The sequence below is a fragment of the Malania oleifera genome, chromosome 4 (genome assembly GCF_029873635.1).
Source record: "Malania oleifera isolate guangnan ecotype guangnan chromosome 4, ASM2987363v1, whole genome shotgun sequence".
Taxonomy (NCBI): Eukaryota; Viridiplantae; Streptophyta; class Magnoliopsida; order Santalales; family Ximeniaceae; genus Malania; species Malania oleifera.
The window spans coordinates 75,961,428-75,978,111 of record NC_080420.1 but is presented as its reverse complement, the minus strand read 5'-3'; the positions used below and the strand labels follow the sequence as shown (position 1 = coordinate 75,978,111).

Here is a 16,684-nt window from a genome sequence, read left to right as displayed (position 1 = left end):
AGCCCTCGGTTGGGAATTTCTACTTGTCCACTAGTTCGAGGATGGTACGGAGTTGCAACCTTGTGTGTAACAACATATTTTCTCTCAAGAGTGCCTCAAATTGCAGTTGCAAAAATGTTTTCCCCCATCACTAATTATTGCTCTTGGAGTTCCAAATCTAGTGAATATCTCTGCTTTCTCAAAAAATTCATCACAACTTTAGAATCATCTGTAGGGAGGGTCACGGCCTATACCCATTTGGAAACATAATCCACAACTACTAAAATGTATTGATTTGAGGAAGGAGGAGGGAATGGCCCATGAAATCTTTGCCCCAAATATCAAATAGCTCAACAAGAAGTATATTATTCAATGGCATTTCATTTTTTCTAGGAAATATTACCACTCCTTTGACATTTATCACAAGAAGAAACAAAAGCATAAGTATCCTTAAAAATGGTGGGCCTATAAAAACCTGATTGTAGCACTTTAGCTTCCGTTTTGTTCACTCCATGTTGCCCACCAACCTCTAATGAATGGCAATGTCTTAGGATCGACTCTATCTCTTCCTCAGGTACACATCTCCTAATCACTTGATCACTGCAATGCATGTTGAGAAAAGGTACCTCCCAATAGTAGTACTTGACCTCCAAAAAGAATTTCTTCCTTTGTTGGTATGTAAAATCTGGATTGATCACCTTGCTTATAAAGTAGTTTAATCTGCATACCAAGGAACTTGTGTTAGAGGTAGAAAAAAGAGTTGTTCATCCTGGAATATCTCATTTATTGGAGAAAGTGGGGCTGCCTCTTTGGTTGTGTGCTCAAGTCTAGAGAAATGATCGGCTACTTGATTCTCGGTTCCGTTTTTGTCTTTGATCTCCAAATCGAATTCTTGTAGGAGTAAAATCCACCTAAGTACCCATGGTTTAGCTTCCTTTGTAGCTAACAAGTGTTTAAGAGCAGAATGATCGGTGTAAACAATTACTTTTGACCCAATTAAATATGATCTAAATTTATCAAAAGCAAAGACCACCGCTAACAATTCTTTTTCCGTAGTAGCATAATTTAATTGGGCATCTGTCAAGGTACAACTCGTATAGTAGACAGCATGGAGAACCTTGTTCTTCCTTTGTCCAAGCACAGCTCCTAGTGTGTAATCACTTGCATCACATATCAATTCAAATGGAAGTGCCCAATCTGGTGCACATATTATTGGGGCTGAACTTAGCTTCTTCTTCAAAAATTCAAATGCCTGCAAACAATAATTGGAAAAGTTAATGGAGCATCTTTAACCAAAAGAGAACAAAGGGGTTTAGTAATTTTAGAAAAATCTTGAATAAAACAACGATAAAACCCTGCATGTCCCAAGAAACTTCTCACGCTTTTAACTGTGCTAGGTGGAGGTAATTTTTCGATGACCTCTACTTTGGCTCGATCTACCTCAATGCCTTTGGAAGAAACTTTATGCCCAAGTACAATTCCTTCCTGAACCATAAAATGACATTTTTCCCAATTAAGTACAAGGTTAGTTTCTTCGCATCTTTGTAGAACTAAAGATAAATTATTTAAGCAATTATCAAATGAGGAACCAAAGACAGAAAAATCATCCACAAAAATTTCAATAAACTTTTCCACCATATCCAAAAAAATGGCCATCATGCATCGTTGAAATGTGGCCGGAGCATTGCACATACCAAAGGGCATCCTCTGGTAGGCAAATGTTTCATATGGGCAAGTAAAAGTAGTCTTTTCTTGATCTTCTGGTGAAATTTGGATTTGATTGTATCCTGAGTATCCATCTTGAAAACAATAATAAGCATGACTGGTGAGCCGTTCCAACATTTGATCAATGAAAGGGAGTGGAAAGTGGTCTTTTCGTGTGACATCATTGAGCTTGTGGTGTAGGAGGAACATAAAGAGAAGTATGAGAAGAAGAAACGGGAGGATTTCTCGAGTTTTCCACAAATTGGCTCGGGATAGGGGTGGGTGCTGCATGTGGGTGCTGCAGATCGGCTCCTCTCTTCTGGAATTTTGCTCTTTCTCTTGTAAATTAAGCTCTCTTCCACTTCTTAAAGTAATGGTCTTCACTTGCTCTTTTGGGTTGTTGTCCATGGTGCTTGGAAGTGATCCTTGAGATTTGTTGGACATTAATTTTGCCAATTGACCAACTGTCCTTTCAATGCTCTGCATAGTGTTCTCGTTGTTCTTTAGAGCAATGTCATGATCTTGAAATCTAGCATTCACCTTGGCCATAAATTGTGTCATTGCCTCCTCCATATTCGACTTCTTCTCTTGTTGTTGATTTTGGAGACCTGGTGGAGGCTTGGAAACATTTTGGGAGTTGCTCCATAAGAAATTTGGGTGGTTTCGCCATCCTGGATTATAAGTGTTGGAATAAGGATTGTTTTGTCGTTGGTAATTCGACACAAAGTTTGCTTGCTCCGAACTATTGTTGGTGAATGGATTTCCCACTTGAAAATCTACCCCCATATGATTCCCTCCACAAAATTCACAAATTGTATTAGTGGATTGAATGACACTCACATTGATATTGTCTAATTTCTTAAATAAAGTTGCAACTTGAGCAGCTAAAGCAGAAAAAGAATCAATTTCTTGAACTCCCTGGGTTCTTTTAGATGTCACTCGTTCTGCTGGCCATTGGTAATTGTTGGTTACCATCTCCTCCACCAACTCATATGCTTCTTCTGGTGATTTCTTCATCAAAGTCCCTCTGGCTGCCGCATCAATCATTGTACGTGTTGTAGGCTGCAAACCATTGTAGAAGGTTTGCACTTGAATCCAAACAGGAAGTCCATGATGTGGGCACTTTCTAATCAATTCTTTATACCTCTCCCAAGCTTCATAAAGCGATTCCACATCAAATTGGACAAAAGTGGTGATATCGTTTCGCATCTTCATGGTTTTGGCTGGGGGAAAGAACTTTGCTTGAAACTTTTTAGCCAAATCGTCCCATGTAGTTATAGTTAACTGTGGAAGTGAGTTTAACCATGCCTTTGCCTTGTCTCGGAGGGAGAATGGAAAGAGTCTCAATCTAATAGCATTATCAAAAACTCCGTTATGTTTAAAAGTATCACATAGCTCTAGAAAATTAGCTATGTGAGCATTTGGATCATCATATGGCATGCCACTGAATTGCACCATTGAGGCCACGATTTGAAGAATAGCTGGCTTTATCTCAAAGTTATTGGCTTGAATGGCAGGCCGTCTAATGCTGGAAGTACCTCCGGTGACCAAAGGAACAGCATAATCTCCCAAAGTCCTGTTTTAAAGCTGATCTTCCATTGCTTCATTCTCGGTTGTGGAAACCTTCTTCTTCTCCTTGTTCAGACGTTGAAAGGTGCGTTCAATTTCAGGGTCAAATCCAAGCTTCGAGTACGTCTCATGCACAACTCAGGAAGCCTGAAAATAAAAAGAAAAAAATAAAAACAAAACTAAAAATTAATACTAAGATAAAGAAAAATCAAATTAATGTAGAACTAGTTGGTATCAAAAGTAATAGAAAATAAATAGTCCTCAGCAATGGCGCCAAAAACTTCTTGTGAAAATAAAAACTTTCCTTGTATCGGGGATTGATTAAAATGATCTCGATATGGAGAGTGAACCTTGGATTGGGTTTTCATGACAGAAAATTTTTAGGCTCAAAATGGCTAGATGTTTGGATATTTTATTTGAAGGGTAGCTGAAAGGAAGGCCTCTCGTAATCTTACCTTTATCCTTCACTAGTTAAAAGTGAAACATGAGATTTGGAGCGCATGCAAGAATAAGAACATAAACTAGGGATTGATAGGAAATAGTAATAATCATGGAGGCTCGATTAGGCATCAAAGGATATTGGCCTTTTATCAAAGTAAACGAGGAGATTTTGATTGCCAAACTTGGCCATCCATCATAGATTCTCATTTTAAAGCATAATGATTCAACTATTTGTTACAATCAAATTTGGATTTGCATGAAATTCTTTATTGCATTTATTATTTTTTGGTTGATGCACTTTGAAGATACCACCAACTTCTGAGCTTATCTAAGTCAGCATCTAAGGGTACCTTTGGTGCGTCACTATTTTGTCCTAGCAATATCAACAACTTTACTGAAACTCCCAACTTCTCCTCATCCTCAATGGGATGGAACAGGGTTCTATTATTGCAGTCAATGTCATTTTCTTGAGCATGGGATGTTGTTACACAGATGCAAAAAGTGGACCAAGTAGAGGGCATATGTAGGAGAGAGGAGCAAATATAGGGGCACACTTGCAAACATAGGATAGAAGAAAACATGTAAGAAGCAATAGGGACACAACTCAATTCATATATGCATGAAAAGTAAAACAATTGGGCTTATTCAATTTAAAAATAAAAAATGCCACTTATAAAAACAAAAACTCTCTAGTTTCTGCTTGTTAAAACAAAATTCACTAGTGGCCACATGTTAAGCCATGAGAGAATGATGGTTCATAGTTGATTGTCACAGTGAATGGATGTGGCAAAGCAGAAGGTAATCATATTAGGCTCTCTCCAGTTAAGAGTCAGCAGTTGAAATCCATTTTTGTGTACAATTTTCAATTCTCCAAATTGTTCAAGACCACCATGATTCGACAATGGGTTGGTCTTTTCATTTGGATTTTCCTTTTTCTTATTATTAGCATCAATCAAATTCTGCATTTGATGTTTGAGGGCAATACATCTTTCCGCAGAATCTCTTAGGGTATTGATGTGGAATTCACATGGTAGGGTTATGCCACTTCGATGCAGGGTGTGTTTTTATAGGTACAAGTGCAGTTTTGCATTGGGCGGCTAATATCAGTATAATCTGATAATGGTATAGGTAAAGATGCTAAACTCTTGCGTTGGTTTGGGAGCTTGATTTTCTTGGGTTGAGTTCATGGGATTAAGATTGGATGCAGTAGGTGTGGGTTTAGCAGGTTATATTGGGTGCATGTTGGGTTGGTTCGTGGGAGCAATCTGGTTCTCCATGGGGTAAATAGCTGAAGGATGCATTTGTACAAAAAATGGGGCGTGTGGTTGAGTTGGATAAGGATAATGTTGGTAGATTGGTTGGGTATAGGCTTGCTAAATCAGTTGTTGTCTTTCTTTCCCTGCCCTATGGATCACCATGTTGGCTTCTCCTTCCTTCTCCTTCTTGACAAAGGAAGCCCTTTTGTTTGCAGGTGATTGTTGCTATGATGTCATGTACTTGACAATCTTGTCTAACCTCATACCATGCTTAATTTATTCTGCGATAACCACCACATTTTTGACTGTGAACGTTGGTCATACTATGCCCCAACAGCTTGTCATAGCATATTCCTTGCATGGTCCTAATAAAAATGTGCATCATCACCTTATTAGAGCAGAGCTTGTCCTTGTGTCATGACCTCTCCCCAATGCTGGGCATACTCCTTGAAAGTTTCTGTCCTTCCTTCTCTATCTTCTACTAATTCGATCTATTGGAAGCCATGTTGGCATTAAACCTATACTACTACGAGAGTGCATATGCCAAATCTCTCCACCTCTCCACCTTGCGCCTATCCAGGGATCCATACTAATGCAAAGCCACTTTAGAGAGGCTCTCTCCTAAAACACATGGATCAACAATTTCTTATTGTTTGAGCATGCGAAATCTTCCCAGCATACGAACTCTTGGACAATTAGTTCGATTGTGTTTAACAAACTATCAAAGTGTTGCACTTTAAATTAGTTTGTATGACTGAGTCCATAAAGGGACAAAGTTCCTCAAAATATTCTATTCCAAAGTCCTCCATGCCCTGTGTTGATCTCAATTGATCTTCTTTAAATGCTATGTGCTCCCTATTATTCTTCCTCCCTTGCCCTTTTTTGTACCTTTGGAACTATCATATCATGCACAATTACATAGATTGGTGCTTGTGATGTTGGTGGTATCAATGATGAGCTACCATGTGAAGCCTCCTCAGGTGGTGGTGGAGGGATGTATCTTCTCTTGTAGCTTTGCTCTTTATTAGTGCCACCAAATCTGTCACTGTCTTCTCCAATGCCTCATTCCTTTTGTTTGAAAATCTCTCACTTTGTTGTGTCTTTTGAGTATCCATTTCTCATCCCTTGGGTCGGTAATGATGGGTCATGGGCAATGGGCTGATTCTTTGTTAGGTGCAGAATCTTGTCTAAAATGGGATTGAAGAATATATGAAGAGCAAAAGAAAAATTAATATAGATATGCACATCCAACAACTATAACCTGCAAAAAAGTTGCTTCATGAAATCAAAGAGTCAGGAAGTCACAAGGATTTCACTATTACAATGTTTCTTCAATTTTGAGTGTCATGATGTTACCATAAAGCGTAACAACCTCAAAATTAGCAGTAAAATGTGGCTTTTGGTGCCCTTGTAAAAGAGGGTTATGCATGACTTAAGATTGCTGATGGAGGCTTTAATATAAAGTGACTTGGATACAAGGCTATTAGTGCAGAGTTCTAACTCTATCTTGAAGTTTTAAAGGCTCCTAGGCTATCCTCACTATTGCCAACATTGGCTAGCACGACCATGGATCCTCATCGAGGCTTGAAGGAGAAAGGGTTCTATCTGAGTGAGAGGTTTTCGAGAAGACCTATGTGGCGGATAACATCTCATAGAGGTCTGTCTTCTTCATCTCTCTCCTAATCCTAATATGTATGAGTTTGGAATTTGGATATAGAACTCTTGTAATATGTGTTCGTGTCTAGTGCATGCAGGAGTTATGAAAATGTAAAGGAGAAAACAAACAATTCTGAAACATAACACAAAAATGCTATTAGACAGTACGAACACACAATGAAATAAAGAGGCAACGTAGGAGAATAAGGGAGCACATAGGCAACTGAAGGATTCAACAAACAAAGCTAGAGAAAACAAACTAACACAAGAAGGCAACACACAAAAAGAGTGGTTTGACTCTCAAATATCCCCAGTAGAGTCACCAAGTTGTCAACATTGAATTTTGTTTAGGGGTGCTGATGAGGGGTTTGGCATGGCACTCCCAAACAAGAAAACCCAAGGAAAAAGACAAGACTAACTAAAAATGATGCAAAAACAAGAAAGTAGAGTCATTACCTTATTTTTTTAAAGGGAAAACAAAGAAAAACCCTAAAAAGTCTACACTATGGAGGATGGGTTTGGTGCATGGTGAACGTGGTCAACTAACCTTGGTAAGAGTAAGTTGTCAACCGGAACCCCTATTGTCACCTATTCTAAGAATGACTACCTTTGTATATTGTGTGTATGCTTGAACAAGAAGAATGAATTTAATACAAACAAATCCCCTTTGATCATTCAATGAGATTGTCACCTTCAAAGAGTACAGAAGATAAAGGCTCATAGAATTTAGGACCCTAGTACTATTCTTTATAAGAAAGGTGGCCATGGTAAACAGTAATTTTGTAAACTCGAATATAAGATGATAGACATTGTTTGTTTGAAAATGATAGTTTTGAAAGAGATAGGGTTTGAATAGTGATTTGAATGGAGACATGTTTGAAAGAGATAAAGTTTTGAATGAAAGCATTGGGTTTGCACACCAATTTGAATGAAACATGTTTGAAGGAGATGTAATTCTTGAATTAAGATACAGGGCTTTCTTCTTTGGAGAACTAAATAAATAAAGCTTTGAAAAATTTTGTCTTGGGAATTTTTGTTGAAAATCAAGTTTGACAAACAAGAGGAATTTCATGTTGGCCCTCCATAGCCAATGCCGTTCTCATTGATGAGAGTACTCATTTCTGTTGACCATCCGGTCTTAAAGGAGAATATCTCCACTGTGCCTAGGGAGACGAGAGAAAGCACCATCTGGTAGGATTCTTCCAACCATCCTTCTTAAGGCAAGATTGAGATATGAGAGACAAGCATGACCAAACACAGAAAAACCAAGGGACCACAACTTAAACGAGTACTTAATCTAAGAAAGACATGTACACTAAGCAGTAAGGAAGGTCAAAATAAAACACAAATTAAATGCAAGAAACGAGAGTTAATTCAAACAAGGCTAAAATAAGGCTCAATATTGCTTTTCTTCTTAAAGTTCAATGCCTTCTCCAACACTTAGTTGTTGATTTATTATTGTTTTTTTTTTTTGGGATTTTTCTGGGTTTTCCTGATTCTTTTGGGATTTTTATGATTTTGTATAAATTTTCTTGCTTTTTTGGGGATAATTTTGGGAAAAAACTGAAAAAATAAATAGCAATAATAACCTAGAAACAAGAGGATTAACCCACATTAAAAAATAGTAGTAGTAATAATAATAACAAATGATAGTGGCATTTTAAACTAGAAAGTTACAAGAATAATGATAAAGCAATAAAAATAATACAAAACAATAATAGTAATAATTACTACTAAAAACCTATGGAAATAAGACACATTATTTTTGGAAATTTCTTCAAAATTTAAGGGAATTTTATAATTTTTTGGTGTTTTTGGTTTGTTTTTAATTAAAAAAGGATGCCCCAGGCCACAGGGCTCCTCACTTTGGGGGTAGGGGACGGTTGTCATAGTGTATGCAGCCTTACCCCTGCTTTTATGTAGAGAGGCTGTTTTCTTGGACTTGAATCCATGATGAGCTGGTCACAAAGCAGTGATCTTAGCATTGATCCAAGAAAACAACAAAACAATAATTATAACAAGACTAAGGCTGTTATTTTTAAGTGAATAAATGAATAGAAAACATAACAACAACAACAACAACAACAGCAACAGCAATAAAGGAGGGAACTGGTCAACCTGGGGCTTGGTCAATCAGGTCAACTATACTGGTGCATGCAAAAACTGCTGCACACTAGCCTCCATCTTTCCAAACTTAGTTTTTTGGAACCATAAGTTGCAGTCTTGTGCATGGTGGCTTGCAACCAACTCCCAGGGGATTGTTGCCTGTGGCTAACCACCTCTGTCCTTGGCAATGGTGCCACAGCTGCTGGGGACTACATCCTTCCTTTCTTTCCAAACTCTCTCTCGCTCTCTCTCTCTCAGCTATCTGCTGCAGTAGTGGCCTGGTCTGCTGCCACCACACTGGGAGAGAGCGCTGCCATAGGAGTTATTTATCTTAAGGGTCTCACGTGTACTTGGTGTATGTTTATATTACATGCATTATTTAATATTTATGCATCTTGTTCTCTGGCATTTGCTTGTTTTCATTATTTGAACATTGACCATCTATTATATTATTTGGACTGCCTCCTTTCTGTTAATTGATCAGATCAGGCTATATGGGGACAGTTTTTATTTTATTTTTTAATTTTTGGACTGAATTTTAGACTCCTGATTTATTTCATTGCTGCTCCATAATGATTAACTTACAGAGCATGAAATTTTGTGCAGTGGCTGGCTATTCTCAGCAACGAAAGTTGTGAATCCCTTGTTTGCTCTTCTTGATGCAGAGGTTGCTCACAGACTAGCTGTCTCTGCTGCAGCTCGCAGTTGGGTACCAAGGGAAAAGAGGCCTGATCCATCAATATTAGGATTGGAAGTTTGGGGAAGGAAGTTTTCCAATCCAATTGGTCTTGCTGCTGGTTTTGATAAAAATGCTGAGGCTGTTGAAGGTTTACTAGGTTTAGGTTTTGGCTTTGTAGAAGTTGGCTCTGTAACCCCGGTACCTCAGGGGGGTAATCCAAAGCCTCGTATCTTCAGATTACGGAACGAACGGTAAGAATGTATGTCGTATCTTAGTTCCTTTATATGAATTACTATTTTTCTTTTTCAGTTGGTTGTGTGCTAATACATTTTTGTTTTGTAGAGATAACTTCCTATGCACATGGGAAGTTAGTGAAGTGCTTGAGCTTGTGAATTTTCTTCTTGAATTTATGGAAATTTTTGTATCTGATTTATAAGCTTTTAAACTCTGTGAATTTGTGGACAGTGCCATTATCAACCGATGTGGCTTTAATAGTGAGGGAATTGTTGCTGTTGCAAAGCGCTTGGGTGCACAGCATGGTAAAAGGAAATTAGATGATACTTTGGTAACTTCATCGTCATCCAATGATGATTCTAAACATGGTGGGAAAGCTGGTCCTGGCATTCTTGGGGTTAACCTTGGAAAAAATAAGTCAAGTGAGGATGCTGCTGGAGACTATGTGCAAGGGGTCCATACCTTATCCCAGTACGCTGATTACTTGGTACATGCCTCTTCTTCTGTTTCATGTTTATCATAGTTTCTCCACTTGCACCTCTTTATATACTTGTGTCATGAATCATGATCACACCTTTTTATTGAAATCCTTTAATTGATTGCTTTTGACCAGTAAAAAAGCAAAAAAGGAAAAAAAAGGCTAAAGGGCGCCATGGGGTTGCCAACCTAAGTACGTCAGCGCATTTACAGGATAAAGATTCAGTAAAATCATGTCAAGTCTGTTTTTCTGTGACACTTCCTGCAGAACTAAGGAAAGGGTTTTTTTGTATAAACAAACTTGAAAACTGAGGATATTGTTATCAGATATAATATAGTGCTTAATTATAGGCCCATGTAATTTATTTTTTAATAAACAATGAAGGGTATTTTTTTCCAAATATATTGCTTTAATAATCTTTTCAGTTGGGATGTTGTTAAGAGATCTAAGTTTAGGGGATTGGGACTGGATTGGTGTTAAAAGTATTTCTGAAGTGGGAAAATTGTTGTAGAGGATTCCTTTAGAAACAAGCTCCCTTTGGCACAATGTTATTAACAGTTAGCATGGTCTCTGTTGCAATGGTGGGATGTCAAAGGAAGTGATTGTGCTACTCATGAGACTCCCTAGAAGTTCGTCTCCAAGGTATATGACTTGTTTCTTTTTGCCCTCACTTGCTATAAGGTTGATCATGGTTATGTTGCCTACTTTTGGCAGGAGTTGGTGAAAATCCTTTGAGTTTTGGTTCTCCCCGTCTTTTTAAATTTCTCCATGCATAATGATCCTATTGCTTCTTTCTATTATTTGGAGGGCAGCTCTCTTTGATGAGATTTTGATTTCTTTCAGAAGCAAAATGGAAGGGAGATTGATGAGCATTTATATATAAATTTGGGTTCTTTTGTTCCACATATGAAGAGGGGTACTAAAGTTTGGCTTGCAGATAATTCTGATACACTCACTTCTTAATCTTTTCTAATGCATTCATTGGAATCCTCATAACCTTCTCCTTTTTCTCGGGATAATTTAATAGTAAGGCTAAAATTCCCTCTTGACATAAAGACTTTTGTTCTCAAGACTCAAGAATTAATACAAATGAGTTATAAGGGAGGAGATCTAGTAAAGTTGTTATCCTTTGCTAGCATAGTGTGGCTGACTCTTCAAGTTCAAGCAATGGATGGTTTTAAGTTATTGAAGTTTTGAGGGTTTGGGAAAACTAAGAAAGCGAAAGTGTTCTGTAGTTGTGCTCTGTATGCCATTCTTTGGACCATATGGATATTCAAAGATCAAGCATCTTACTTCTTATGGGATAGAGTGGTTTCTCTAGATTCCTTTTGGGCTTTTGGCTTAGGTGGTCTTTTCAGGCATGCCTATTTGATTAAAAAAGATAGGAGAGGATATTTTGAGATTATATATATTTATTTATCAAAAAAAGTAAAAGCATGAGGTAGGCCTACAACTACTACTACAACATGAGTAAAGTGACTACTATGCTTTTTATCTTCAATGGTTTATTATTATTGTTGCTTTGGTTTGGAGTATAGTGCTCTATCTTGCATCGCTCTATTTTTGTTGAAGAGGTTTGCTTTATTAACCTTGTGATATTTTCAAGTTATCCCTTTTTTCTTGTTTTTTGTTTTTAAAGTTTTCTTGTTGCCTAGGAGGATGCCTTATCCTTTGCTTTATATCTTAATCTTACTGCTACACTTTTTTACTAGAGTGGGGATACTTGTTCTCGTTTGTACCTTTTTTTTCCCCTCCTATATGAATAGCCTTTTGAAAGGAGTTTATAGGACCGATTTGCATATGGATTGAAGAGGTTTGGTTTATTAACCTTGTGATATTTTTAAGTTTTACCTTTTTTATGTTTTTTGTTTTTTATGTTTTCTTGTTGCCTAGGGGGATGCCTTAACCTTTGCTTTATATCTTTCTACTATGTTCTTTTACCAGAGTGGGGATACTTGAACTCATTTGTACTTACATTGCCCCTTTTCCTCGAGCATTTAGAATAAGCTAGTTGGTGTTAGTGGGGAGCATTGGGTTTGCTCTTCTTTTTTGAATAATTTGCTTCTTTGGTTTAGGGGTCGAAAGAAGGAAACAAATGCTCTTTCTAGTGTGATATTTTTATTTAGTGTATTTGGTTGGAGCATAATGCTATACTTTTTAAGGGTTTATTACTATTGTTGCTTTGGTTTGGAGGAGAGTGCTCTTTCTTGCACCGCATTGTTGCAGTTCAATGGCCTTTTGAAAGGAGTTTCTAGGAATGATTTGCATATGGATTGAAGAGGTTCGCTTTATTCACCTCGTGATGTTTTTAAGTTTTCCCTTTTTTTGTTTTTTAAGTTTCTTGTTAACTAGGATTATGCCTTATCCTTTGCTTTATATTTTTATTTCTTTCTTCCCTTGATAAATTTCTTTGTTTATTTAAAGGCAGCTTGGTGTACAAAGCTCCTGCTCATGTAGGGTCTAGGGAAGGGGTGGACCACGATGGGTTTACAGTACGCAGCCTTACCTTGCATTTTTGCAAGAGACTGATTGCACGCCTTGAACCCTTGATCTTTAGGTCACACGGCGACAACTTTACTGTTGCACCTAAGCTGCGCTTCAAATTTCTTTGTTATATAAAAAGAAAAAAAATAGAGATATTTTGTTAGGTGAAGTTTTTACACACTTAACAGATTCGTATTCATATTTATAGACAAGGGCTTCAAAACCTGCCTTTGAGTTCTTTCCCAGTTGAACCAAACCCACAAAATCCCGTAACCTTGATTCCTTAGTTTTCACTGCCTCCCTCTTCCAACATATATTATCTCATTTGAAGTACTAATAACACTTGTGGAGCAATCTGGTGAGAACCCAATTGACAAAAGCCCCGCGTCTTCGAGTCTTTGAGCCTTCCGCTAGCGAGAGAGCCTTTGCTAGAGCCTTCAAACAAGCGAGAGGCTTCAAACTAGTGAGTTGTCATTGCTAGTCTTCATGAGTCATGAAGCTGCTTCAAACTAGAAAATCATCTTTTGCTTACTTATCATGAAGTGAGAGTTCCTTTCCTAAAGAAGAAAGTTAGTCGAACGAAAGAGTTGATGAAGGTCCATAACGAGGAATGAGCAAAATATGGATGCTCGATTATGTCTGATGGTTGGAGAGATTCAATTGCTAATAAGGACATAATTAACTTCTTAATGAACTCTCAAAGGGGATCAGTGCTCATCAAGTCTATTGATGCTTCTAATATTGTCAAGAATGCGGATAGAATGTACAAATTACTTGATGAGATGGTGGAGGAAATTGGAGAATCAATTGTGATTCAAGTAGTAATTGATAATGCTTCAAACTATGTTGCAGTAGGTAAAAACTTATTTCTAGAACTACATTCTATAGTGTATATATTGTTTATTTTAAAATTTTAATGGATTCACTCCTTGATTTTTGAATAGGGAGATTGTTGGAAGCAATGAGGCCACATTTATATTGGACACCATGTGCTGCCCATTGCCTCAATTAATATTGGAGGATATTGGGAAGATGCCTACAATTCATACAACTTTGAAAAGGGAAATATTTTTTGAATGGTTATATTTATAATCATGTTGGTGTGGTGAACTTGATGAGATAGTTCACCAGAGGAAAGGAATTACTAAGACATGCAGTTACAATATTTGCAACTTCCTTCATCACTCTTCGTTCGATCCACCTTCAATAGAACAACTTGAGGAAGATGTTTACTTTTGAAGATTAGAATACTACTAAATGGGCAAAGGAGGCAGCTGACAAAAGATCAACTAGTATTGTTTTGATGCCTATCTTTTGGAGTACCATTGTCTATGCTCTTAAATTGTCAGGCCCACTTGTCCATGTACCCTATTTGGTTGATGGGAAAAAGATACCTGCAATGGGATATATTTATGAGGCAATGGATATGGCTAAGGAAGCCATAGCTAAGGCTTTCAGTGAGAGAGCGGATAAATTCAAGGATGCATTTGAAATTATTGATATGAGGTGGTAATACAAACTCCATCAACCTTTGCATGCAGCTGCACACTACTTGAACTCGGAATATTTCTATTCAAACCCCCACATTTCACAAGATGAAGAAATCATGGCGGGTTTGTGCAAATGCATTACAAGGTTGGTGCCAACCCATGAATTGCAAGATAAAGTTTTACATGTGTTAAAAAATTACACTAGCGCTAGTGTGCTCTTTGGAATTGATTTGGTAGTGAGACAAAAGAAGATAAAAGCACTGGGTAAAGTGACATTTTTACTACCTCTTTCTATCTAAAATTATTTTTGCTATTTAGCTAGTAGGTATTCATTTAAAATTTATTTTATAACAACGCAATAGTGGGTATCATTTGGATCATTGGCTCCAAAGTTGAAAAAGTTTGCTGTGAAAATCCTTAGCCTCATGTGTAGTGCTACGGGTTGTGAAAGAAATTGGATCATATTCCAACGTGTCATTAGGATATCATGGATTAAAGAACATGAACTACCAGTCTACTACTTTTTAAAATCATTATTTACTATATTACTTTAAAATTCATGCAGCTTCGTAGAAAAAGTAGAAATAGGCTAGCCTAGCAACACTTGAACGATTTGGTATTTGTGAAATATAATCAAACTTTGAGGCATTGATACAACAAGTGTGACACCATTGATCCCATCCTTCTAAAGGACATCGATGATAGTAATGAGTGGTCGATTGGTAGGATGGATAGTGATTCCAATGAAGATGATGAACTTGTGTTTGAAGATGATCTTTTGACTTGGGTTTCTGTTGCTAGAGCTTTTGGAGTAAATAACCCCTTGTATCACACTAGATCAAGAATAAGTGCGAATATGTCATCATCTTCTAGAGGAAGAGCTTCATCTAGTAGTGCTAGGGGCCGGACTATAGTGTTGGAACTTGTAGATGAGGATGAGATCCAAGTGGACAGTGTAGAGGAGACAGAAGAGGAAGAAGATGTTGGAGAAGAAAATTTTGATGATGAAGAGGAGGATGATGATATCTTGGTAGACTTTGTTGATGATGAGTGATGACTGATGATTGAGGAGGAATTTTAGATTTTAGACTTTGGAATCTTTTATTGTGCTATTTTCTTCTGATATTGAACTATGTTGATGCTTTTGGACTTTCGGCCTGGCAATTTCATTTCATTTCTAATTTGAAGCTTGAACTCTTGCATGCGTAATTACTTATGTCGAACTATGTTTTCTTTTTTTCACTTGGAACTTGGTACTTGGTTGTCATAATTTCTATGCATTTATGCTTTGGTATTGAATATTTTGGCATTTTAAATTCAAGTATCACTATTGGTGTGTTCATATATCAATTATCCACCAAATAGGCATTGTACAAAATTTAAATAATTGTGCACCTCACCTTCGTGAGGTGTGCTCCTTTGCTTCGTGCCTTGACTTCAAGTACCCTTTGCGTCTCGATGTGCCTTGCGCCTTTGACTACCATGCCTTCATTTCAGCCACTCCAGACATGGTTTATGAGAGATTCGCCTAACCTATCCTACTTTAGCTTGTGAGACAAGCTCACCTCAATGGCCCACACATTTTAGCCTCAAGAATTATTCCTACGTTGCTCTCCATCATCATGAGAGAAGGATAATGATTTGTTTAGACAAAATAAAAACATAAAATGATCCAAAGAATGATTACATATCATTGAACTAAAATAGGGAAACGATGGTGAGGAAGATTGAAGATCACTTTTTTTTTTTTTTTTTAATATATAAAATTTTTATCAGAGAAGAAATATCATTAGAAAAAGTAGGGCATCAAGGGGATGCCAAACAAGTACAGTGAGAACAATACACCGATCGTAGAAGTATATCTAGGAAATCAAGAATAACGGAAATGCCAACCAGGGATTTAGATACTCAGTTATCCAAGACAGTCTGCAAAGAAGAAACTGTTCCCTGAAGATCCTTCTAGTCCTTTTCTTTCTAAACTGCCCAAAAACAAGCAAGGGGGATAAAAGAGAGAGCCCTCCTTTTGATTTTGTTGGAGCAAGCCGAAATCTCACCCTCAACTGAAGCTGCCGTGACCCATATCTACTTGACCATGGAAATGGTCAAGCTCCAGAGATTCCTAGTCCATGGGTAGTGAAGAAGGATGTGGTTCACTGATTCTGCTTCTTCAAGGCAGAGACAACACCTATTTGAGGTAATCAAGCTCTTTCTTTGAAGGTTATCAAAAGAGAGGATCTTTCTCGGTGCAGCCTCCCTAGTGAAGCAAGCAACTTTCGAAGGGCTCCTGTTTTCCAAACGAGCTCCCAAGGAAAATTTCTGACACACTGCAGCTAAGATGATTATAATAGGACTTGACTGTGAAATACGCTTCTTGCTCAAGGCCCAAACAGGCTTATTAGAGGCGGTCCGGTTCTGAACATTGTAGAAGCTACTGTAAATATTTAAAAGAGTACCAATCTCCTAATCATAAACATTCCTGATCAGGGGAACTTGCTGATGGCATATAAGGGCATCTTTATTGCAGTCAAGCCTATAAATGGAAGGGAACAAAGAGCTAATCCTGGACTTGCCACACCAAATATTATGCCAAAAAAACACATCCTCTATT

General features: G+C 37.6%; 1 protein-coding gene and 1 non-coding gene across 3 annotated transcripts in view; both read left to right on the top strand.

The window, feature by feature from the left end:
• LOC131154556 (dihydroorotate dehydrogenase (quinone), mitochondrial) overlaps positions 1 to 16,684 on the top strand; it is a 70,179-nt gene that overhangs the window by 8,809 nt on the left and 44,686 nt on the right. For both annotated transcript variants that reach the window (XM_058107393.1, XM_058107394.1), the window contains exons 3-4: positions 9,318 to 9,641; positions 9,856 to 10,111. In XM_058107393.1, the coding sequence (XP_057963376.1) occupies positions 9,318 to 9,641; positions 9,856 to 10,111 (580 nt within the window). The remainder of the gene's footprint in view (positions 1 to 9,317; positions 9,642 to 9,855; positions 10,112 to 16,684) is intronic.
• Positions 2,788 to 2,894, top strand: LOC131154637 (small nucleolar RNA R71). The gene has a single exon (XR_009136554.1). It is a non-coding gene; the product is annotated as a small nucleolar RNA R71 (small nucleolar RNA).